Raw genomic sequence first — 26130 nt, 5'->3', positions numbered from 1 at the left:
TCTCTCTCTCTCTCTCTCTCTCTCTCTCTCTCTCTCTCTCTCTCTCTCTCTCTCTATATATATATATATATATATATATATATATATATATATATATATATATATGGTACCCTACATGGCAACATGCATAATAATAATAATAATAATAATAATAATAATAATAATAATAATAATAATACTTTATTGCATCCCAAAAAGGACAATTTTTGTACAGACGTGTTATAATTTACACAATAAGATAAAAGATATAATGGAAATAGGATTTATATATAAAAAAGGAGCAGTTCCATAACTAGAGCCGCGCTTTATAATATGTATTGTAATTTCAACACTGTAAAATAGTTAAAACTGTCACTATAAATTGAAAATTTAAAAGATTGCAAAACAAATAAATTAATATTTACATTATTTGAAATTTAAAATGCGAAATAATAATATAAAATGATTCTTGCTTGTTGTTATAAGATTTTCGGTGTCTCTCTGTTTTTGTTGAAATAGAGAAAGGGCGACCACTCCTTCCTGACATAATAACTGATGGTCTTAGTGGATGATTCTGGTCATTTAATATTTTAGTTATTTTACTAATATAAAATTTCTCGTATAAAAGATCTACATCGTCAACATCAATTATGTAGCGTTTAATGGATTTTTTAAATATTTGAATTTATTTTGTTCCTTTCCACTGCTAAGCAATTGCCTCCCCAAGCAGACTGTTAAACAAAATGACAAGACACTTTCGATTACTGCTCCATAAAATAATGTGCAGAGGGTTTTATTTATTCTACACTGAGAAAGTTTTGATAAAAAATAAGTACGTCTGCAAATCGTATGCCTAATTATTTTCAAGTGTTGAAAATGATTTAGGACTTTTATCAGTTGCATATTATTATCTGAACCAGAAGTAGAAGCAGAAAAACGAGGAGGATGGTGCTGGTGGTGATTTTGATGAATTGAAGGCAGCGTGGCTCAACTGTAAAATTACTGCTAGGTATTCAGAAGGTACCGAGTTCGATTTACCTTGACGCGCTCTGTGGCCTTATGATTCTGAATTACGCGGATTTTTATCTGACACCTCCGTGTCTCTGATTCAGTAATGCTGCTTGTTATAAAATTAAGGAACTGTGTTTTCAGTCCACCAGTGGACTGAAAACACAGCCGTGTATTCAGTCCACCGGAAATAGAAAATCTTAAAAAGGACCAAATATCGTATATAATTGATACCTTAATCGATAATGAAGACATTGATATTGACCCTATTATAGGCATAATCAGAAATGGACAGGCATATAATTTATGGCAATTCAACGGCTTAATAATATCATTTACAGCGTTTTATTTACTCTTGGGAAGTCTTGATCGAGAGTTGTTCGAAATCCGGCTCCTGAAATAGATCTCAATTCTCGATACCGATATATCAATTATTGACGAGATTCTTAGCTTGCTGCCAGATGACCATGGGCCTGGCCAATTTGGACAAAATTGGCCACACAGAGAATATTGTTTCTACAATTAATTCAAATTAAGATTTATATCTATTTTTAATTTTTCCTAGGCTGTTAGAATTTTTGTGATTATGAAAACCGATGAGTTTTCCAAAGAGATCAGTTTTAGTATTGTTTGCCCATCTAAGGTTCTATTTGGTCACTTTTCACATTGATCACTGGCCTTGAGCACGCCCGTACCTTGAGGCCTAAGGCCTTCTTCCCCACCCACCCCAGTCTTGACTTTGTCATCTTTCAACACCCTTTCTTTACCCCCCTCCCCTCGCATTCCTCTTTAGGTTCTTTGTAAAATACTCAACATGGAAATCTTGACAACACTGAAATCTCAAACAAACGAGCCCAGTGCCAACTTGCTTTAAGATTTCTGTCCTGCACTGTAATATAATCCAAATTTTGCTTCAGATAGTTCCTGCAGCTTTACTATTATTTATATTGCTTTGTTCATGTACTACATGTTTGTTTTTTTTTTTTTGTTTTTTGTTGTTTTTTTTTGTATTTTTTTTCTTCTTCTTCTTCTTCCAGTGTCATCTCATGGGTTGAGGTCGACTTGAAATGACACGCCAATCTTCCCTGTTGACGGCTTGCTGACTGCATTCGGCTGCCGACAATCCTGTCCATGTCCTCACATCATCTATCCAAGTTCTTGCTGGCCTGCCTCTTCATCTTTTCCCCTCAACTCTACCCTCAAGAATGTCCTTGTTGACAGTTTAGTGGCGTCTTAGGTGTCCAAAATACCTTAGTTTTCTTGTTTTTATTACTTTCATTAGGGTCGGTCTGATATCAAGGATGTCACAGACTTCTTGATTTGTTTTCTTTTCTTTCCAACTGATTTTTCCAAGGCGACGGAAAGTCCACATCTCAAAGGCCTCAATTCTTTTCTCTATTTGTTTGTTCAAGGTCCATGTTTCTGAGCCGTAGAGAAGTGCTGAGTGGACATAACATTTGAGTATTCTTATTCTCGTTTTCATCTGCGTTTGTTGCGTAGTTAAAATGTTATTCAGTTGGCTGAACCTCGACTTAGCTATAGCAATCCTGTTTTTCACTTCCAGCTCATTCTTTCCGTTGTTGGTCATTGTCTGTCCAAGATATTTAAAAGAATCTACTTGTTCGATGTTTTGATTATTAATTTGGACTTTTGCGATTTTTTCAGGCTTCTTTGACATGACCATTACCTTCGTCTTTTGAACATTCATCTCTAGACCCTTTGCTGTACTGTTCAGGTTTACTTGATTTGCAAGGATCTGTAGATTTGTCTCGTTCGATGCCAACAATACTGTATCATCTGCATATCTCAGATTATTTATCCTCCTACCTCCAATAACAATACCTGGAATGTGCTCGGTTTTATGGAAGATAAACTCTGTGTACAGGTTAAATAGATATGGAGAGAGGATACATCCTTGACGAACTCCTCTTTTAATTGGCGTGAAAGGTGACAGATCGCCCTGAGTCCTGATGGCTGCTTTTTGATGCCAATATAGATTTGTGATTAGCCGTATATTTTTGCCATCAATGCCTGCCTTTTCCAGACATGTCATTAATTCTCCATGCTGTACCCTATCAAATGCTTTTGCGTAATCGATAAAGCATGCATAGATTTCTTTTTGATGATCAAGGTATTTTTATGTGATATTATTTAAACAGAAAATTGCTTCTCTTGTCCCATTATTTTTTCTAAAGCCAAACTGTATGTCACAATGTAGGTGCTGGCAAAGGTACTGACCTACGTGACGATCCCAAAGCCAGAGTACGGTGGCTATTTACCCCAGGTTTGAGACATTAAAGGTGGTTCCACACGACACATAAAACTAGATGCACATCGCAAGACAATTGAATTATAATTTTATAACTGTTTATTACAAATCTAAAGAAAAATAAAAGGAAAGAAAGAATAATATCCAAATTATAAGTGTGACAACATATATCAAATATCAAAATATCAAAAATGATGGTGATGCATGATGGTGATGATGCAAATAATAATCTACAGGTTGGGGCCCCTTACCTTACTTAATACGCAGACACGCAATGAATGGTGAATGATGATGAAGGTGAAGATGATATTCTTGACCACATTATCGATGTCTTTCGGTATTATTATATCTATAGGAGTCCAAACATGTTCACAGTTCACTTTTCTGTCACAAGTTCTTTCAATTGTTAATTTCACTTTAATTTAAGTCCAGGTTGGAAATGTTGTTTATTAAATTGTTTTCCCGATAAATAGGGAGCCAAAATGTTTTCAAGATAACAAACAAATGTTACTGGTATCACGTCTGGTTTATAGCCGGGGCTAACCGACTCTATTCTGTATAGAAAGAGATACATGATTAATAAAATAATCCTATATTCACACTTAATCATGTGCCATACTTATTCATAAGTGAGACTCATCTTAGCACATCATTTCAATCTAGAGAGATTGACGATTACTCTTAATTATCTCAAAATTAATATTTCAATATTTATTTACGACAGAGATTAAATAAGTGTAGATAACTTTTTATTCTTTAATCAATCTTTACATCTGTTATCCTTAAACTTCAAGCACGATATTAAAATATCTTAATATTTGTATTCTGAAGAAATACACAATAATAGTACACATGGAAATTCACTGCTGATGATCTTACATCATAAATCTCATAAAACTTATAGCATAAACTATCATTAAAATCACAATTAATTAATGGAAACACACCATTAATAGAGCCGTCAAATAACGAAATTTCACTGGCGGTTAATATACAAAGTTAATATTAATTTCCAAGCCAAGTGAATTTCTGCAAAATGGAATGACTTTTGTGAGTCTCAGAGAGGACCTAGCATGTCTCTGCTCTGTTCAGGCTATCGTGATGGACTGACTAAAATTGGTAAAACTCTCTTCTATATAATAAAACTTCGTCTACCCAACCCATGGTCATAGACAATAAATTAACGTAACTCAGGATCAGTCAAGACATTCTATTATTTAGTCAATTCTCAAAAGTGTCAGGTTTCCACCAAAGTCCGATAACGAACTACCCGGTTTCCGGGACTTTTAAGAAAACTTTCTTATACAATAGTTACGGGACTAAAGAAACTTTTTTACTCAATAGTCACGGGACTAGTCTCCCTGCCACGCTATCTCTCTATCTCCCATAACGGCGCCACTCTATCCTAATGTCATTAAGGTGACTATTTAATATTCATCAACGGTGTTTTTCCAACAAAAGAAAACAAACAAAAAAAAAAACAACACTGAATACTTAAGGCGAAATAACCGGACACGCAAAGGTAACATAACAGGAAACAAGCATCATTGCTCACCTAGCACGGGCAACAAGCGTTTTGTGACATTCTCTCCCTCTTCAAGAACTAAGTCCATCTGACTTTGGTCCATCTTTAACAAAACCGCTTGATCAGACTCTAGAAAGGAAGTCTGGACCATGATTTTCTGAACCTTTTACAGCTCTTAGATTAAATCTAAACTGATTGAGCAACAGAGCCCATCTCATTAGTCTACCATTTTCCGATTTTGCCCTATTCAGATATAATAGTGGAGCAAGATCCGTCTCCACAATGAACTCTCTTCCAATTAGATATGAGCTCAAAGTCTTCACAGACCATACGAGAGCTAAGCATTCCTTCTCCACGACACTGTAATTCTGTTTTCTTGCCAGAAGTTTCCGACTCAAATACAATACTGGCTTCTTTTCGCCCTCATGTTCCTGCATTAATATAGCGCCTAGACCTGTTTTTGATGCATCGGTCCCTAAAATAAATTGCTTGTTAAAGTCTGGCAAGCACAAGACAGGCTCCGATGTTAACACAGCTTTTAGTTTCTCAAACGCTTTCAGTTGAGGCTCTATTCTCGGTACGCAATAATCGAACTGGTCTTCAGCGTCCTCCAGCGCATCAATCACTGTAGTTGTAGCTACTCCTAGTATTCCGATGTCTTGTGTAGGCGATTCAGGAGACTCCCGTTCCCAATACTTTTTCAGCATATTGGCATGATAGGTCTTCTGATATTTACCCATATCAATGGTGTAATTGTTGTCGCCTATCCTTTTGATGACCGTAAATGGTCCCATCCACTTCAGTTGAAGCTTGTTCGTTTTCGTAGGCAAAAGGAGCAACACTTTTTCTCCTTTGTCAAACGTTCTTGCTTTAGCCTTCCGGTCGAAGTGCGATTTGTATCGTACCGAGGCTTTTCTCAGGTTGTCGTGGGCGACCTCAATAACCTTCTCCATCTTTGCGCGCAGGTCCACCACGTATTGATAGGTTGTCTTTACTTCCTCATCCGTGATGTTACCTGTCCAAAGTTCTCGGAGTATTGTCATAGGGCCCCTCACAGGTCGTGCGTATAGAAGTTCAAATGGCGAAAATCCAAGAGACTCCTGCGGTACCTCTCTATAAGCGAAGAGAGCGGCGTTGATGTATCTGTCCCAGTCTTTTGGTCTGTCATTGGCGAGTCGCTTTAACATTCCTTTGAGAGTTCCATTCATCCTCTCAACTAAACCATTACATTGCGGATGGTACGGTGATGTGGTGAGCTGTTTCATGGAGAGAAGGCGACAAACTTCATTCATCATGTCAGAGGTAAACTGAGTTCCATTGTCATGTAGCATTTCCTTTGGCACTCCAGTACGGCTAAAAATATCGACTAATGCCTCAGCCACGTGTTCCGTGTCTATTGACTTTAATGGCACCGCCTCTGGAAATCGTGTGCAATAATCCATTAGAGTAAGGATGTACCGATTTCCTCTGTCTGAAGATGGTATGACGGGCCCAATGATGTCCACTGCAACACGACAAAATGGCTCATCAATAAGAGGCACCTTTGATAGAGGCACTTTGGTTGTCTGACCCTTGGGTGCGCTCCTTTGGCACGTGTCACATGATCGACAGAATCTATTCACGTCATCCCAAAGATTAGGCCAATAGAACTCTAACAAGATCCTATCACTCGTTTTCTTAGATGCGAGATGACCAGCCATGATGCTCTCGTGGGCCAGCCTCATTACTGTCTCTCTCAGTTCCTCTGGAACAACTACCTGCCTACATACATCTCCATGGTATTTTGTTGGTGACTGGAAAAAGCGGCAAAGTACATCTTTATCGAAACCAAACCACTTAGTGTTGTTTCGACCAGTGTGTCTACGTTCGCTATTTTCCGCCAACTTTCTGCAAACTGTTAGAGTCTCATCCTTTTCCTGTTTGTCGATTAGGTCCTTAACAGTGACCCCGATATCTAGTGATGCTGGAGTCCGCAATGCTTTGATTACTTTCTGCTTCTGACTTCGTGTCTCCACAGCCATCATTTGCTCATCACATTTAATACCCGGACACTTAGCACCTGGGATATTACCCAAGATTACATCATACAAAGGGGATTCCATCTCGACGGCTTCAATTTCTCCTGTATAGTAAGGACAGTCGAGGTAAGCCTTTGTCAATGGTGCTTGTACGGACGTTCCATCTGCTAGGCTGATTTTCATATAATCCTCTTTCGCTGGTACAATTTTGCTCAAACCCTTCTTTATAACAACAGTGCTGCAGCCACTGTCGCGTAGGACCGTCACCTTTTCGCCATTTAGATAGCCTTTCCGAGTTGGCATCTTTTGCGCTTCCACGTATCCTTCGCAAATTGTGGTTATACAGTGATTGGGATCTGTTATGTTATAACTTGCACAGTTTGGTTGCGATTTCTTCTGAATCTGCGGATTCTTCTGGGCTTCAGTGCTCCTGACTTTGTCCCTCGCCATCCTTTGTTGTAGCCAACAATCATTTTCATGATGATTTTTTAATCCACAAAACTTACATCCACTACCAATAGCTAGCGCACGCTGAGACCTGCAGTCCCGAGCTTTGTGACCAAATTTCCTGCAGTGATGACATTGTAATTGTTGTAATGGTCTGTCCTTATTTGTCAGTGGTGTCCTGTTGACAGCATATTGCGTGGTGACTGGAGGTTGTTCTGCTTTTCTATCGAAACTAGACTTAACATAAGCCCCTGCTGCACCGTGAGCACAAACATACTTTTCTATTTGATCCACCAAATCATCGGCTGTGCTAGGCTTTCTTTCTTTAACAAACATGAGCAAGTCCTTGTTACACGAATTCATCAGCTGTTCCATCATGATTAAGTCAATCAGATCGGTAGACAAATTCTTATCCTTCTCTGACAACTGTATCCATTTCTCAAGATAGGACTGGATTCGTGTTCTAAACTGACCAATGCTTTCTCCTGCCTCTGGCCTACTCTTCCTGAACTTTTCTTGAAAGCCATCTTTCGTCAAGTTATAACGCTTCAGCAGAGCATCCCTAACTTTCTGATAATTCATCGCCTCGTCTTCATCAAGTCTCGTATAAACTTCCAATGCTTTTCCTTGTAGCAAGGCGGAGAGGTGAATAGCCCAGTCCGTCTCTGGCCATTCATTAACCGTCGCATATCTCTCAAATCTTAGCAGGTAACTGTCAATCATGTCTGACTTGTCATTGAAGCATGGAAGCCTGGGACTCTTGACTGGCGCTGGTCTTGCGTGACGAATACTTTCTGACACTGAGGGAGACCTAGGAGAAGGCGAGCTGTCATCACGATCCGCTCTTAATCTCTGTAATTCCAGCTCCGTTTCTACAAGTTGCTGTTGCTGTCGCAGTTTCTCCCTCTCCAGTTTCAACTTCTCCAACTCTTCTTGGCGCACCCTATCTTGGTCTGCCAACTGTCTTGTCACCCAATCATTTAACTCTTGGCCAGAAAATCCAAGCTTTTCTCCTACTTTAATCAACTTCTCCACATCAGACATGATTAAATATTTTTGTTACTTAGTTATCGATAAGACAATTAAATCAATGATAATGAAAACAGCTAGAATGCTTCAATAGGTCAACACAATAGCGCAGATGGCAACACCGCAATATAAAACCACCGCAAAGTGAATACAACCAAATTTCTGCAAGCTGATATGACTTTTAAGCCAAAGAGCAGTATGTAACAAAAATTATATATTATTGCGAACTGCAAATAAGATACATTCAATATGACAACGCCTCGATTCTTAATTTCATTAATATTTCAATGTCAATACTTGAGACAATTTCATCCAATATTTATCAACACGACCTTCTTTTTATAATAACTCGACTATTCGTGCCTCTCATACACGAAATCTTACTGTGGTCACGCCCCAGTGGTTAAACGCTATGCTCATCCACTGTGCCCGGCTTAACTTTAAGCACAACCGATTTATCAACAAAAGTATAAGACTGCAACGTAGCGTTAAATTATCCTTTCTACCAATGTTGACAAAATTAAATCAGTGATAACAGGGTACTTGCACGAGTTTCACACTCAACAATAATTCGCATTTAGCTCACTACCCAATGACGCTTATGCCTCTCGTTTTAACTGTTGCAAATAAAATGTAAATCCTGATCGATTTACCACTCACATTAAATTGCGAAGCCCAAATGACTTTCAACAAACATCGGCTTAGAGCCCGTAACACAATATTCTTAAAATTGTAAAGTACATGTCGACGTTTACAAAATTACCATATTGAGCAGTCCCTTAGACTCTCAATTACAATTAGCTCGTAGCCCGCAACAGTAATTATGTTATTGCTTTTGTAGCAAATTAACAATCAAAAGTGAAAGCTTCCAACCATACGATAAGAATAAAAATTGCCGGCACCTTATCGCACGTTAAAACGCTTTAAACAACTTTTCCTGACCCCATCCCTTGGATCGGATTCTAGGGTCCTATCACTTTCAATCGGATGACACTTGAACAAAGTCCTAGACTGACCCTGGCTGCCACCATCAAGTCCCTCCGTGATAAACGTGATCTATAATGTTATGGGTCTTTCTACCCCTCTCTAATGTAAAACACCTAATGGTGTGAGTCCATCCAGTAACAATGTTACAACAATCAATTACAGCCTTGAAATGATTCTGACATTTATATCAGTATCCGTTTTTAAAAATTACGTTAGCCCGGCCCAATCTTTAACTACTTTTTAAACGAAATTAATTTCTTTGAATCAACTTTATATGAATTTATAACATATGATGATTAGTTCAGATATAAAATATATTAAAATTGTCAAAGTGCCAGTCTGTGAAGGAGGAACCATCCCACCGCTGCCACCAAAATATGTCACAATGTAGGTGCAGGCAAAGGTACTGACCTACGTGACGATCCCAAAGCCAGAGTACGGTGGCTATTTACCCCAGGTTTGAGACATTAAAGGTGGTTCCACACGACACATAAAACTAAATGCACATCGCAAGACAATTGAATTATAATTTTATAACTGTTTATTACAAATCTAAAGAAAAATAAAAGGAAAGAAAGAATAATATCCAAATTATAAGTGTGACAACATATATCAAATATCAAAATATCAAAAATGATGGTGATGCATGATGGTGATGATGCAAATAATAATCTACAGGTTGGGGCCCCTTACCTTACTTAATACGCAGACACGCAATGAATGGTGAATGATGATGAAGGTGAAGATGATATTCTTGACCACATTATCGATGTCTTTCGGTATTATTATATCTATAGGAGTCCAAACATGTTCACAGTTCACTTTTCTGTCACAAGTTCTTTCAATTGTTAATTTCACTTTAATTTAAGTCCAGGTTGGAAATGTTGTTTATTAAATTGTTTTCCCGATAAATAGGGAGCCAAAATGTTTTCAAGATAACAAACAAATGTTACTGGTATCACGTCTGGTTTATAGCCGGGGCTAACCGACTCTATTCTGTATAGAAAGAGATACATGATTAATAAAATAATCCTATATTCACACTTAATCATGTGCCATACTTATTCATAAGTGAGACTCATCTTAGCACATCATTTCAATCTAGAGAGATTGACGATTACTCTTAATTATCTCAAAATTAATATTTCAATATTTATTTACGACAGAGATTAAATAAGTGTAGATAACTTTTTATTCTTTAATCAATCTTTACATCTGTTATCCTTAAACTTCAAGCACGATATTAAAATATCTTAATATTTGTATTCTGAAGAAATACACAATAATAGTACACATGGAAATTCACTGCTGATGATCTTACATCATAAATCTCATAAAACTTATAGCATAAACTATCATTAAAATCACAATTAATTAATGGAAACACACCATTAATAGAGCCGTCAAATAACGAAATTTCACTGGCGGTTAATATACAAAGTTAATATTAATTTCCAAGCCAAGTGAATTTCTGCAAAATGGAATGACTTTTGTGAGTCTCAGAGAGGACCTAGCATGTCTCTGCTCTGTTCAGGCTATCGTGATGGACTGACTAAAATTGGTAAAACTCTCTTCTATATAATAAAACTTCGTCTACCCAACCCATGGTCATAGACAATAAATTAACGTAACTCAGGATCAGTCAAGACATTCTATTATTTAGTCAATTCTCAAAAGTGTCAGGTTTCCACCAAAGTCCGATAACGAACTACCCGGTTTCCGGGACTTTTAAGAAAACTTTCTTATACAATAGTTACGGGACTAAAGAAACTTTTTTACTCAATAGTCACGGGACTAGTCTCCCTGCCACGCTATCTCTCTATCTCCCATAACGGCGCCACTCTATCCTAATGTCATTAAGGTGACTATTTAATATTCATCAACGGTGTTTTTCCAACAAAGAAAACAAACAAAAAAAAACAACACTGAATACTTAAGGCGAAATAACCGGACACGCAAAGGTAACATAACAGGAAACAAGCATCATTGCTCACCTAGCACGGGCAACAAGCGTTTTGTGACACTGTACATCGCCAACTTCATTATCGATGGTAGACCTGATTCTTTCTAGGATGATCTTCAATAATAATTTAGTTACATGGGGCATCAGACTTATTGTGCGGAAATCATCATTATTATTATTATTATTATTACTATTATTATCATCATCATCATCATCATCATCATCATCATCATCATCATCATCATCATCATCATCATCATCATCATTATTATTATTATTATTATTATTATTATTATTATTATTATTATTATTATTATAGTTGTATTTTTATTACCATGCACTTTTCACTACATTTTGTCTTGCCTTTTGAAATAAGGTCGTTTAATAAATATTAGACTGAAATCAAACAACATACAACCTATTTATTGTTTAATCTTTTCCCTCATTGTTACTTTGATTTTATGTCACTCGTTGCATCTTTGTATTCTGTTCTCGCTTCATGAACAGCCACTTGAAAATAGGGGGATAATTAATTCCAATAGACATTACTGTGAGATTTTGTCCTCGTCCTGGAGTTATGTGGATGGAATTCCCCTTAGGGTAGGGGAAAGTTGTCTGTCTTGGGCTGGTTGTTGATTGGCCCTTTACCTTGCAGTCTTCCACATCGCCCTTTTATCATTTATTCTTTCCATGTTCTTATTCTGGAACAGAATTGAGACCATTTGGCTCCCCCTTCCTGGAATCATATAGTAGGAGAGAGATAGTTAAATAACTTTGCCCAGCATTTGACTTGTCTGTGAGAAGTGATACTTTTATTTTTTTAATTTTTTTTTATTTTTGTAAATCATCTCTCTGACTCTGAGTCTTGATAAAATATGAGTATGAATAACCATCTAGTATTTATCTCCTTTTGGCGAGCAACCCCGTCTCAATGTCTGTGTGTGTGTTGATACTTGGTGGTCATACATTGGGTAGACTGCTACTGTGACATATTTAGGCTTTATTCTTAGGTGCCTGTGACCCATGATTGCAGGCATTTTTTATGTTTTGTGTACATTTTTCTCTTTCATTAAAACGACCGCAAAACGTCATAATCACACCTCCTCTCGGTGGACTCTTCATCGGTCAACATCCTGACTAAACTATCACTTTTTCCCTCTATACTAGACCATTTGGATTCCATGTCATTTACTGTCACCTCTATGTGTACAGTTCTTCGGGACCATTTTGTTTAGCCTGGGCCTGGGATCTTGAACGAAACGGTACATATGTTCGCTTTTATAATAATTTGCATTTGCACCCATTTGAGTGTATGATATGCTATCTACGTAGGCCTTTTAAATGACGAATTTGTCCCCAAGTGGTAATTGATCCCCCCCCCCCACCCCCCAATCATGAACAGGGAGATCACTTGCCATTTTTCCCATTTCCCCCCCCCCCTCCCCCCCTATACGTTTTTTCTCCTATCTTGGAATTAAATTACTTGGGTTTGTTCTGGCCCTGATCAGAGACCTTGGCTGAGAGGAAAGCAGTTATTTGTGTAGTTTGTTTTTGGAGATTATGGGGTTTTTTTTCTCCTTGTAAGTCACCTCTTTGTTTTGTAATTTATGTAGAGTTTTATTTTGTTTTTTGTTGTGTGTGTATACTGATTTGTAATCGAGTCTATCTGTTTCAGTTGTATCCTGTGCTTGTGTCTGGTGAGACTTTTGGGTGATCTCAAACTAAGTACACGGATGGTCCGCTATTGGAATCTACATCTGTTCCCTTTTTGAACCATTTCCGTTTGCCTTATTAATTTTTTCTCGTGTGCTAATATAACTTCCTTTCTACTATCCCTAAAATGACCTCAAGGTTTTATAACTATTATAAGAGCCATCAAACCTTCAAAAACAAAGTTCTTGAAAGAATGTTGATCTCATTTTCCCTGTGGCTCACGCCGATATTGCATAAACCAAAAGTGTCCCAAGCCCGTAACCTTAACTTATAAATAAAAATAGGAGCCAAAAATTATTATTTTTTTTTTAAATCGTGCGGGTGCAAGTAGCTACAAAGCAGTCCTTAATCTCTCCTCTCTCTCTCTCTCTCCTCTCTCTCTCTCTCTCTCTCTCTCTCCTCTCTCTCTCTCTCTCTCTCCTCTCTCTCTCTTCCCTCTCTCCCTCTCTCTCTCTCTCCTCTCCTCTCTCTCTCCTCTTCTCTCCTCTTCTCTCTTCTCCTCTCCTCTTTCTGATGCTCCGCTCCCTTAAACATATTCAAGACCCTATGACTATAAAATTTTGTTCTCTTTCCTTTTTGTTGTTGTTGTTGTTTTTGTTTCGTTTTTCTTCGTACTCATATTGCCACGTACGAGAAATGCACAAGGCAATAAATTTTGACGTCTCACTGTGTCCTAAATTAGAATAATAAACTTAAAAGTGAGAAAAGTAAATAAATAAAAAATGTTAAAAGTCAATCAAACTTCTCGAGTCACCAGGAATGGTGTCAACGTGTTGAAGTTGAAAATTAAGAAACTTTTTGCTAAGGAAGTACAAACAAAAAAAAAAAAAAATTAAGGAAGAAAGAAAGAAAATATGCCTAGAAAAGGGCTCGAATCCCTAACTAATCCCACCTGGGTTACAGTTACGCTGCGCTAAACAGCCGGCCACCTCGCTTTCTCGCGCTAGGTCAAACAGCCCGTGCCGTAAAATCTCTTCCGGTGGACTGAAAACACAGCTGTGTATTCAGTCCACTGGTGGACTGAAAACACACTTCCTAAAATTAAATATATTTTGTAATTTGTATAAGATTTATAATTGCACGAATCAGTAAACTGCAAGACTACAATCCCTTTTGATAGTGTAATGCGTTGGGCAGTACTCGATATTTGTAAATAGAGCAGTAAAGTTAGGTGCCCCAAACGTAAACAAAGGTCGAGAAGCACGTGGCAAACCACATGTTCCTGTCTTGACAGCTCACGTTCCAATGTAAATAATAGAAAAAAATAACCTTTAAAATTTGGCTGTTAGGTGGCAAAAGAAACACATATTCATAAATACTCGATCATGCATCAAATAATGTCTAGATATGGATATTTTATGGAACAAAAGGTAAAATTTTCTAAAATTTATCAAAAGTTACAGTCTATCTATTTTTAGACCAGAGCAAATTATTGCGCTGGTGTGAACAAAACGAGAATTATTCGGAGCCTGATTTTCATAATAATTTAGCCTTATATTATTATTTCTGCAACTGTTAGATTTTATGTAAACATATTTTCAATACTGAAAGTGTATTGCCTACAACTCAAACTACAAAATTGGGAGACCTATATTGTGCGTAAATTATTCCGGTCCCTAACGGAAATCACTAGCAACTTGTTATTGTTTACGTTTGGGGCACCTAACTTTACTGCTCTATATGAGATAATTTTCGAGGATATTTAATGGCATAATCGATAATGACGTTCCAAAAGCGAGCTCGTGGTCTACTTATATTTAACCCGCTTTTATGTAGGCTACACGATAGCCTTACATGATACATCACAGGAAAAAGAATAAATTTATATTTCCAACGAAAGGTAAATTACTAGAATTAGAATTAAATCAGGAGATATTACATTTTAAAAGACCGGTTTGATGTTTTTAGAGTCCCAGCCATGGAGGTCCCAGCATATTAAAGAATAATACTAAAAAACAGTATTTCTCACCTAAAAATGACATGCAAGAGTTAGAGCTATTTGTACGTTAAAGGTGTAGAATTATGAGCCGCGTGGAATGAAGCCAATGTTTGGATGTAAAGATCAGCAAACCCATTCCATATTTCAATGAGTGAGTTATTCAAATAGAGCTGAATTATTATTGAGATTCCTCTTCTACTATTTCTGTAACAACCGGACACTAGACCCACTACTCACTCCCAGCTCCTTTATAAAGCCCAACCAAAAACGAAAACAAATCTTCGTTCTTCTCATATTGTCTTGTTTCCTTTAGCACTACTAACGACAAATCACTAGACGGTGCAAAAACCCGAGAATGACGTCAAACTATAAGTCCTAGTGGGTTCTAGTGTCAGGCTATAAGTTTACGAAGGTAACGGGCCAAGGCATTTTAGTCTGCAGAGATGTGGTGCCAGGCCAAAACTACCCTGATATCTCGATTAAAAGTTTTTTTTTTTTGAATATCGGGTACCCGAAAAAATATCGGGTACTTCCCGATATCGATTAGCACCGCTACCCACTACCACACTACCCACCCATCACTAAAACTAAAACAATGACCCCTCAAATAAACTTTGAAAGATTGATTGTGTTTCAACTTGAATTTACTTTGTGCTTGCTTATTTGGTCTTGCTTGTGATCACATATTGCTCGAAGGTCGAATCACATAGTGAGCACCCGTCTGCCCAACCGCAAATGAAACTACTGGTACTGGCATTGGTGTATACTCTTCGGACGCAGATACCCGCAAAATCCAATGCTCAAGGAGTGTGAATAATAATCTGTCTCCACTCTACTAGATAATTAGATACCTATTCGAAAATATTATCAACTGATAAAATCAAGAATGCCGAGTTACCTTCAAGAACTGAATATTATTTGAAAAAATTTGATTAGAGACTTTAGAAGATGACTGCTACTGCTAATCGAACCACCTCGTCACCGTCGCCGTCAAAAGAAGAATGCGAATTTTGTAGAGAAATTTCAGAACTTGGGGAAAAGTCTCAACCGCCAAAGCTGACAAACAAAGGCAAACTCGTTCTCGGTGTATCTGTAGGTGTATTCTCAGGTATTTCAGCACTACTCATCCCTTTCGTGTTTCCCGGATTCCGCAAATTTCCATTGCCGTTCCTGCCTGCGTCTCACCACCAGGTTATGAACGTCATGAAAGCGCTTCACGGGAGATCGGGGTCGCTGATTGACATCGGAAGTGGAGATGGAAGAATTGTAAGTACAGTGAATAAAATTGAAGATTTATGATGGTTAGTGTCTAACTAAAAGAATGGTGGGCGAGAATCTTTAGAGAAAAAAAAGGAATTCAATGACTCTCTCCCTACCCCCCCCCCCCCCCCCCATCTAATAATAATAATACCTCCATTGATCTTTGCTCCCAAAACACAGTTTAAATATATGTTGTAAAAGATATTTTTCAAGCAGGAGTAGCCATAATAATGGAACTATCTCCATTTTATTTTCTACAATTCGCCTAGTAGGCATTTTCTCTGTACAGTTCAGTTTATAGGTATTTACAATCACTCTTGAATGGGGCAGTAATGCAAATTGCCATGCTTACAATCAAAATGACTCAAAAGCTAAGTAGGCCTTTTTACTGACCATACTCATTGTCACTTGACATTACAGTGGAACTCGGATACAACAGGGATATTGGGACTCGCAAGAAATCCCAGTTGTAGCCGAGTCCCGTAATATCCATGCATACAGAATTTGAAGAGAAGCGATGCTGAGGGAAATATGTTGATGTAGTTAGTATGAATGTGAGCATATATGGACATCAGTGTAGTTCGTTTGATAAGAAGTTTATTGGACTGAAGATAGGATAGATGCTCGCCATGGAGTTATTGAGTAAGAGAGAGAGATAGCTGTAGTATCGATTACCTTTCATACTGACATAGTCGGTTCATTATTTAACATGGTGACAGTGGTGGAATTCTTCTTGTTATTGTGAACAGTACAGTGAACTATATAAACCTATAAATCAGATGAGTTAAGCCTCATACGTGTTATTTATAGTGTACATGACCTGTTATCGATAGCCAACAAACAATACGAAGTTACTGTTACAAGGGGCACAACCCAATAAAATACAAGAAGACGACTCTACCCAAAACCTGTCAAATTTTTTTTTGAACAAAGGGAGACAACTAAAATAATTTATGACTGGAGGTCATATTTTATGATTATATCCCTTGATTTGCAGCAATCTCAACTATGGCTTCAAATCGTAGTGCGAGTTCCAGTAGGAATGACTCGACGAACAAGTCGATCCTGCCACCGAGACCTCTCCATATGGAAGGAAATATCGCCACTAACTGGAGACACTTCAAACGAGATTGGCGAAACTATGAAATTGCAACTGGACTTGATAATGGACAACAACGGATACGCATAGCGACTCTCCTCACCTGCATCGGCAGAGAAGCTATGAATGTTTATGATGGATTCAAATTTACAACTGATGAAGATCATCGCACCCTTGATGACATATTGTCTCAATTTGAATCTTTCTGTATTGGCAAAACAAATGAATGCTATGAGCGCTTCATATTCAACAGCCGACAACAGGCCGTGGAGGAATCAATTGAACGATACATCTCAGAGTTGAGAAAACTGGTCAAAACATGTCAATATGGACAACTTGAGGATTCTCTGCTCAGAGACAGAATACAGTAGAACATGAAAGTAACGTACTCGGAAATAGCGAGAACTTGGAAATAGCGAGTAAAATCTAAATCCCCGTTTTTTTCCCTTATTTGAGTCAATAAAATTAGCATGAAAGTAGCGAGTATGAAAAAGGGGTCAACTCGGAAATAACGAGCATTTCCTGCCCCAGCCTAGGACTGCGACGAAGTAAAGCAAAACAAGAGACAATGGCAATTTAAATATTTTTAGCCTAGCCTCTTTTCTTTTCTTATTTTTCGTTACGAGTAATATTACATAGTAGCCTAGTCTGTAGTAGTACATAATAGGCGACACAAATTTGGGTGGGGGTTGGGTTTGTGTGCGTGTGTGTGTATTGGGGGTGGGGGTCAATTATTCACCTAATGTGGTGCCACGCGATCGCGAGGTAAGCACATGTCAACATGCCTCACTTCGCAGCATCGGTCAGCGAGTAGCATCGTTAACGAACGACAAGAAGTGTGGAACCATTATTTCAATGGGTCAGTGATTGAGTGATGCGCTTGCTTACCTCATCAAACATGCCGAGTGCATACAAACACTCGCGTGCACACGCACACACACACGCACACACACACACACTTCTATGTTCTTGTTTTTTTTCTAGTCATGATTTTACTTGAAAATAAAAAAAAACAACAAAAAACCAAGCATTCTGCCACTTCTGTGAAGAAATTGAAATAGGGGCGACGGCTTTTACTCGAATTACACACTGAGGGGAATAACCAGCAATATTATTATAACCTTTCCTGGCAACTCGGGAATAGCGAGAACTCGGAAATAGCGAGTAATCAGGAGTGGACCCGTCGAACTCGCTATTTCCGAGTTCTACTGTAGTTATGGGAATACGGCGTGAGGAAACACGAAAACTCCTTCTGCAAACACCTGACCTTGACATAGAGAAGACTATCCTCATATGTCGTACTAATGAGTCCACGATAACACAAATGAAAACAATAAGACCAGAAATAAAGATAAACAAATTAGACACGAGAGCCAGAGGAAAACCTCATCATCGAGCACCATGGTCACCACAATCGTCAAATTCAAACCAACATAAACGATCGAATTGGATAACAGATTGTAAGTTCTGTGGCCGGAGCCATGAAAGGATAAAAGAAAAATGTCCTGCTTATAACAAAACTTGCACAAAATGCAAGAAGAGAAATCATTTCCAAGAGAAATGCAGGTCAAGACAGGCTGCTGTACGTGGAGTCAGGGATGAATATGACTATGACACTGACTGCAGCGATGATTGTAATTACAATGATCATTACGTGATGGCTATCAGCCAAAATAAAAACAAAGCGCTAACGGCTCAAATGAAAATAAATTCGAAGAAAGTGCCATTCCAATTGGATAGTGGAGCTGAAGTGAACACTATCTGCAGAAAGTATGTCTACACACAACAGATACAACTGACTAAAAAACAGTTAGTAATGTGGGATGGAAACAAGATGATGCCTTTTGGCGAAGCAAAGTTAAAATTAACAAATCCCAAAACTAAAGAGACACACATTGTCAAATTCATTGTAGTAGAAAATGAATACACATGCTTATTAGGACTTGAGACAATGAAGCAAATGAAATTGATATCAGTGAACAATGACAAATTCATTAGAAGTGTGAAAACTGACAATTCTATTGGAGACCTTGGCACGGCATCATTAAAACTACAGCCAGACGCGAAACCTAGGCAACTCCCATGTAGAAACATACCACTATCACTTAGAGACAAAGTGGAAAACGAATTGACATCTCTTGTCGATAGAGGAATACTTGAACCGGTAAAAAAGCCAACTGAATGGGTCAGCCAAATGGCTGTTGTAGAAAAAGCAAATGGAAGGGTTAGAATCTGCATAGATCCGCTTCCACTGAATAAAGCTCTGATGAGAGAGCATTACAAACTCAAAACACTAGATGTTGTCTTACCACTGCTTCAAGATGCAAAAGTATTCAGTAAGTCGAGACGCGTATTTCCATGTAAAACTGGATGAAGCTTCAGCTGACATGACTACAATGATTACCCCGTTTGGAAGATACAGATGGAAACGCTTGCCTTTCGGTCTGTCAGTGAGTAGTGAAATCTTCCAACGACGTTTGAACGAACACCTAGAAGGACTTCCTGGATGTACCAACGTCGCAGACGACATTGTTGTTTTCGGTTGTGGCAATGACAAAAATGAAGCAGAGAAAGACCACGACAAAAACATCACGCTGATGAAACAACGATGTGAAGGAAAAATACGATTGAATGACGACAAATCAGAACAGAAGAAAGAATCAATACAATTTCTAGGTCACATAATAAGCTCAGATGGAATCAAACCCGATCCTCGGAAAGTAACAGCAGTCACAAACATGCCTGCTCCGACAGACATTCCAGGCGTTCGACGATTCTGCGGTGTAGTTCAGTATCTCGCTCGATACATTCCAAACTTATCACAAACAGCTGAGCCACTTCGTGCACTAACAAAGAAAAACAATGACTTCGTTTGGCGACCAGAATGCCAACATGCCTTCGAACTAATCAAAGTGAAAGTAGCCGAAGCAACCGCACTTTCATACTTCGACGCAAGCAAACCATTATCTCTGCAAGTAGATAGCAGCAAAGATGGTTTAGGCGCAGTTCTACTTCAAGAAGGAAAACCAATCGAATTTGCATCTCGTGCTTTGACAAAAACTCAACAAAACTGGGCGCAAATAGAAAAAGAACTACTTGCTGTCGTTGTAGCACTAGAGAGATTTCATCAGTACACGTATGGTCGACACGTAACTGTTGAAAATGACCACAAACCGCTAGGAAACATTCTGAACAAACCCCTCGCTCAGGCACCAAAAAGACTTCAGAATCTCATGATGCGTATCTACAAATATGACATTACCTTCAAATTCATACCAGGTGATGAACTGATTCTAGCAGACACTTTCAGTCGTGTGTACGTAAAAGAAAGTGAGGAAATAGAAATGACTGTGATTAACTGTACCCAAATTCGTGATATGGTGATAGAAACTATAAAGGAAGCAACAGACAATGACCCTGTGTTCGTGGAAATGGCCAATTATGTAAAGAATGGATGGCCCGACAAAATGAAACTAAGACCTGAACTAAAACCATACTTCGATTTCAGGGATACTATCGTTCTAGACAATGACAAAGGTGTACTCCTGAAAGGAGAACGTACTATAATTCCCCCTGCACTTCGAACGGAAATAAAGATGAGACTTCACTCATCTTATCTAGGCAAAGATTCTATTTTACGAAGAGCTCGCTCAACTGTGTTTTGGCCTAACATAAACCAAGACCTCATCCAAATGGTCAAAGCATGCGAATCATGCCAACGCCACAAGCAAAAAAATTGTCAAGAACCGCTCCATCAACATGACGAAGGTGACAAGCCATGGGAAAAGGTGGGAATTGATTTCATGGAGTTCGGAAACCGACAATATCTGATTTATGTTGATTACTTTTCCAATTTCATCGAAGTCGAATACATGTCCTCAACAACAACATCTCATACGATCTCCAAACTGAAACAACAATTCGCCAGATATGGAATTCCCAAAACTCTAATTTCAGACTGTGGCCCACAATTCACTGCGGACAATTTTCGTGAATTCATGAAAAATTGGAAAATCATTCATCTAAAATCCTCGCCAGGACACCACCAAAGCAATGGCAAAGCAGAGGCAGCTGTGAAAACAATCAAACGTCTCATGAAAAAATCTGTACACGCCGAATCTGATCCGTACTTAGGACTTTTGGAAATTCGTAACACCCCACGATAAGACATCGGGGTGAGTCCAACACAACTTGTTTTCGGACGCAACACCAGATCTCTCGTTCCAACTTACAATAACAACAAAAATGAACTCAAACACAAATACAACGATCCTCAACTCAAACTCAGACATCAAAAACGTAGACAATCAGTCAAAACACACTATGATAAAAACAAAACCGAACTAATACCACTAACAAGAGGTCAATCTGTATACTACAGACCTCTACAAGAAAAAGTGTGGAAGAAAGGAAATGTGACTCAAACACGCGATTTTAGGTCATATGACGTGATTGGTGAAAATGGACAATCATACACAAGGAACAGGAGAGATATAAACCCATACACCTCAACAACAGATATTTCGGAATCTAACACCAACACCCCCCAACATGAAGCATCTGCGACTGCATCTGCAACAGCATCTACTTGGCCTGATCGCGAAACATCTACGACCACTACCGCACCGAGGCCTACTCGTGAAAAAAAGCAACCTGTTTGGTTCAACTATTATATGACAAAATAATCTTGAAAAAAGAAAGGATGTTGATGTAGTTAGTATGAATGTGAGCATGAATGCGATTTCCGACTATGTCAGTATGAAAGGTAATCGATACTACAGCTATCTCTCTCTCTTACTCGATAACTCCATGGCGAGCATCTATCCTATCTTCAGTCCAATAAACTTCTTATCAAACGAACTACACTGACGTCCATATCATTATTTAACAAATATATCTCTAACTAAACGCAAGGAACGCATTTTGAGTTACCTCCCTAGACCTAAGTAAATATCGAGTTACCTCCACCTGACTGTGACTTTCATTCCTGTAACTTCCCCGCCCCCTCCCCCTGTAATCACCATACCTCACCCCCTCTTCCTCTTCTGGATACAAGGCAGGTTGGAACAATGCAACAGTGAATTCTACCTTCCTCCTTTTCTCTGCTTTCCACCCATTCCAACTGCACCACTGACATCCACTGTGCACTTCAACACTCAAGTAGCACACAGTCCTAGCCTCTGGTTCCACAGAGAGATCTTCACTATCTCACTTCTCATTGGACATAGTTATCTAATCAGTCACGAGACCCCTCACTCTATGCGAAATATATGTGCCTAAGTGTATCAGCATGTTGATCGGTCAGTCACGCACACACAATAATTGCAGTTCACCCACTTCCACCTCATCTCTGTCCCTATGTTGTGTGTGTCATGTGTGCCTTCTTGAGTATGTAGTTTTTCTACTGGGTACTAAACTTGGAACTCATACCCCTGTTGTAGCCGTTTTCCAAGAAATATTTCTCCGTTATAGTCATGCGTTATTTGTATAAATTATATAGGCCATAGAACCAGGATTAAAAAATTTCCTTGTTGTAGCCGAGCCCACGCTTCACCCAAGTCCGTTGTATGCAAGCTGTATGTACTGTATTACAATGGATAGGGGGAGTACAGTGACCTCGGATCCAACCAAACCTTTTATTAAACGAAAACTTTTAAAATCCTTGTTTTCTTTCCCTGACTAAATCCACATTGCATTCAACAAAGTTCATAACCACACACCTTGGCTACTACAAAGTATCTGAAACTGAAAAGCTTGCTAAGTGAGGACAAGACTGGTATTAAAATTCTTGCATTGTTGTCTGAACCCAATGGGGTTTATTACACACAGGAATTGTCAGACCACTTTCAAATTATGATACACTAACATTCAGGGCATAAGGGAAGGGGTGCAGGCATTTCATGTGTGTATGTGTATGGAAAGCAGCAGCATAACCCTGTGTCAGTGGCAGGGACACCCACAGTCACATTGCAATGGGATGTGTGTATGCAGTAGGTTGGGTGTGTACTAGTACTAGAATAATTGAAAATGACGATGTGTGAAGAATGGCTTTCATGCAGAAACTTCCATCACCACCAACATCCCAACAGTTAAGATTATCTTCTCTAAGCAAAGCTGCAACACGGATTGAATTGAATAAAGCAATGTGAAATGTATCAAGTTGTATTGCGTGATAAAACTGTGGAAATGCACTATAAAATGTTAATTTTCTTTTCTTTAACCCTTTGCTTCTTCAGACATTGACAGCAGCTCGCAAGGGATTCAATGCATATGGGGTTGAGATTAATATATGGCTAGTTTTGTTTTCTCGATGGAAAGCTTGGAGAGAGGGTCTCAGTGGTCATGCAAAATTCTTCAAAAAGAATTTATGGAAGGTTTGTTCTTTATTCATATTTTGAAATTTTTTGAAACTCAATAGCGGTTTGAAAAGTTAGGGTTATAGTTATATGAAACTCAAATCTCATACTCACAATCAGTAATAAAGGAAGGATGAGACATTTTGGGTGACACAAGTAAAACTAGATGCTTAAAAATTTCATTTTCCTCATTGTATTTTCATTAATTGATGTGTAATACTTCTGGTCATAGTCATGGTCATGATGAACAATAACACAGGCTCTCATGAGCTCTTATGTCCATGATTTTTTTTTTTTAATGTGTATAATCCCTCAGGAATACACAAGAGTGTCAACAATTTCTACTCTTCGATGTTATGAAAATTCATAATTCACATCATACAGTGCAGGGGTGGTTATTGATTGGTCATAGGGATTGTTCTTAGAATTAGAATTATGACAGATTTGTTGTGGTAGATTGTTCCATATATTATCAATTACTTTTTGGATACAGGAATTTTTACAGACATCTAATCTATATCTGGGCCTTAACAGTTTGAATAAATGGCCTCTCAGTTCATTCTGACAGTACTGTGGAACCCATGTATAACAGGTTACTTTTTTAAAACCCCCTTTTTTTTTTCATCTTTGCCAATAGTAAAATTCACATGCTATAGCAGAGACTTTTAAGAGCATAACAGGAGCACTGAAACCCGCTTAATATCTCCAAAAACATTTGTCCACATTATGCTCAGGTAAGACTACAACTGAAGCCAACAGTGAGCTGGGTTTCGCTCAGTTTATTAATCTTCTGTCATGTGTTTGTGTGTATAGGCTACTTACTATACTATTATTACATCATTATCAGTATAACATGGACCATGCTGCAAGCAGACAGTGTGTAGCACAAAATACACAGCCACACACACAACAGCTTGAAAGTGTGTGAAAGAGACACTACAAATGGTTTTTTAAAATAGTGATTTAGGCAATTTTGGGTTGTTTCATTTGAAATTTGGCTATGACAGGACTCAGTAATTTTAGGTGGTCCCACCGTCATTGTAATGAATTTAAATTAACGATTTGAATGCAACGATTATCTGGCTTATCCCAAATTTTAAGAACTTTGCTATTTAATCCAATTTAATTGTGAGCTATTGCATCCTCTTTGTAAATATTTTTGTAAGGATTTGATTTCCCTCAGTTTAGCAAATTTGTTGACTTTGTTTAATGATATTGCTTGATAAATTATGAATGTAGTTTTTACCATTGCAATAAGATGATTTGCCTTACAGTACTATTTTCCCAGATTTTACATCTTTTCCCAAATTAAAAAAAAGAAAAATTAAACATGTTTTTTTCAGACTGATTTGTCTCCATACCAGAATGTGGTCATCTTTGGAGTTGAATCCATGGTAAGGTTCTGAAATCAACTCTCACACATACACACACACTCTCTCTCCTCCTCACTTACTTAACTTATATAATATAATATTATATATATATATATATATATAATATATATATATATATATATATATATATATATATATATATATATATATATATATATATAATTTTTTTTTTAGTTATTATTATTATTATTTTTTTTCTTTAATTTAAATTTAAAATTATTCTATTTAAAAAAAATATTTACCAATACGATTCATGTTGTTAGGTTTCATAATTATCATCATTAAGCCTCACTATGGAGAATGAAAAGAGATTCGAGATGTACAGCAGTGCCATAGAGAAAAGAAAAAAAAATCAGATAAAGAAATTTTGCTGTCAGAAGGATGTTAAACAAACAAAATAAAAGCCTTATGTATCAGCACCTTCTGTCTGAGCCAAAGAGACTCGCAATATTATGATCTAAGACATTAGGTTTGTTCATTAACTGTGTTTTGAATTGTTCAAGAGTTCAATTATACTTGAATAAAATCCTGTTATATATTAACTAAGTCTATTTTTAAATCATTCCTCTGGACCCACGATGTTTCATTTATGGATTTGTAAAAGATGGTAAACACAAAACGCCAACACAAAAAAACAAACAATACACAAGCATTTTCTTTGATTTCCATTGATCATTTTTTAAAAATTGGAATTTCAGATGCCTTCACTGGAAAAGAAATTAGAGTCAGAAGTTATATCAGCAGATGCTCACATTGTGGCTTGCCGATTTCCTTTACCAACTTGGGAACCAGCATTGCAACTCGGGGAGGGTGTAGATACTGTATGGCTCTACAGATTTCCTGTCAAACATGCTATCAAACTTTGACCATGCTTGGTAATCATAATTTCAGCATCTTTAATCTTTATTATGTTGTCTTAAAGTGTCTTATAATAAATGATAAAAACAATTTGGGAACAAATTAATAGGTTCACAGCATTTTGACATCTTTATTTTATGGTTGTTTTAAACTGATTTCATCTAGGTTTTAAAAGAGGTTTCTGACAGTCATTTCAGTCATTTTTCCTGAGCATTTTCTACCATGGGTACCTAACTTATTTTTATAAAAGAATTCTCTTATTAAATTTGTTTTGAAATATATATAT

The 26130-nt window shown here is 37.7% G+C and overlaps 2 protein-coding genes across 2 annotated transcripts; one reads left to right on the top strand and one right to left on the bottom strand.

Annotated features, from left to right (window-relative positions):
- Positions 1 to 1524: 1524 nt before the first annotated feature.
- Positions 1525 to 11135, bottom strand: LOC144970894 (uncharacterized). The gene is made up of 2 exons (XM_078911029.1): positions 10652 to 11135; positions 1525 to 10258 (listed from the first exon to the last, which is right to left on the bottom strand). The coding sequence occupies exon 2, from the start codon at positions 8288 to 8290 to the stop codon at positions 4904 to 4906; it is 3387 nt and encodes a 1128-aa protein (XP_078767155.1). The 5' UTR covers positions 8291 to 10258; positions 10652 to 11135; the 3' UTR covers positions 1525 to 4903.
- A 4329-nt stretch (positions 11136 to 15464) lies between these two features.
- LOC144970892 (ATP synthase subunit C lysine N-methyltransferase-like) lies at positions 15465 to 25934 on the top strand. The gene is made up of 4 exons (XM_078911028.1): positions 15465 to 16143; positions 23473 to 23610; positions 24936 to 24986; positions 25685 to 25934. The coding sequence occupies exons 1-4, from the start codon at positions 15826 to 15828 to the stop codon at positions 25850 to 25852; spliced, it is 675 nt and encodes a 224-aa protein (XP_078767154.1). The 5' UTR covers positions 15465 to 15825; the 3' UTR covers positions 25853 to 25934.
- Positions 25935 to 26130: the final 196 nt, after the last annotated feature.

The sequence above is a fragment of the Berghia stephanieae genome, chromosome 4 (genome assembly GCF_034508935.2).
Source record: "Berghia stephanieae isolate SIO BIC M18660-M18661 chromosome 4, UCSD_Bste_1.3, whole genome shotgun sequence".
Lineage (NCBI taxonomy): Eukaryota > Metazoa > Mollusca > Gastropoda > Nudibranchia > Aeolidiidae > Berghia > Berghia stephanieae.
The sequence above is the reverse complement of the archived record's forward strand: the minus strand, read 5'-3'. Positions and strand labels throughout refer to the sequence as shown.

What these genes read in the sequence shown, in the direction of transcription:
- LOC144970894 (XM_078911029.1), bottom strand. Translation starts at nt 8,290, where the DNA reads ATGTCTGATGTGGAGAAGTTGATTAAAGTAGGAGAAAAGCTTGGATTT.
- LOC144970892 (XM_078911028.1), top strand. Translation starts at nt 15,826, where the DNA reads ATGACTGCTACTGCTAATCGAACCACCTCGTCACCGTCGCCGTCAAAA. An exon ending in GAAGTGGAGATGGAAGAATT is followed by an intron (nt 16,144 to 23,472) that starts GTAAGTACAGTG and finishes TTGCTTCTTCAG; the next exon opens with ACATTGACAGCAGCTCGCAA. An exon ending in TCAAAAAGAATTTATGGAAG is followed by an intron (nt 23,611 to 24,935) that starts GTTTGTTCTTTA and finishes TGTTTTTTTCAG; the next exon opens with ACTGATTTGTCTCCATACCA.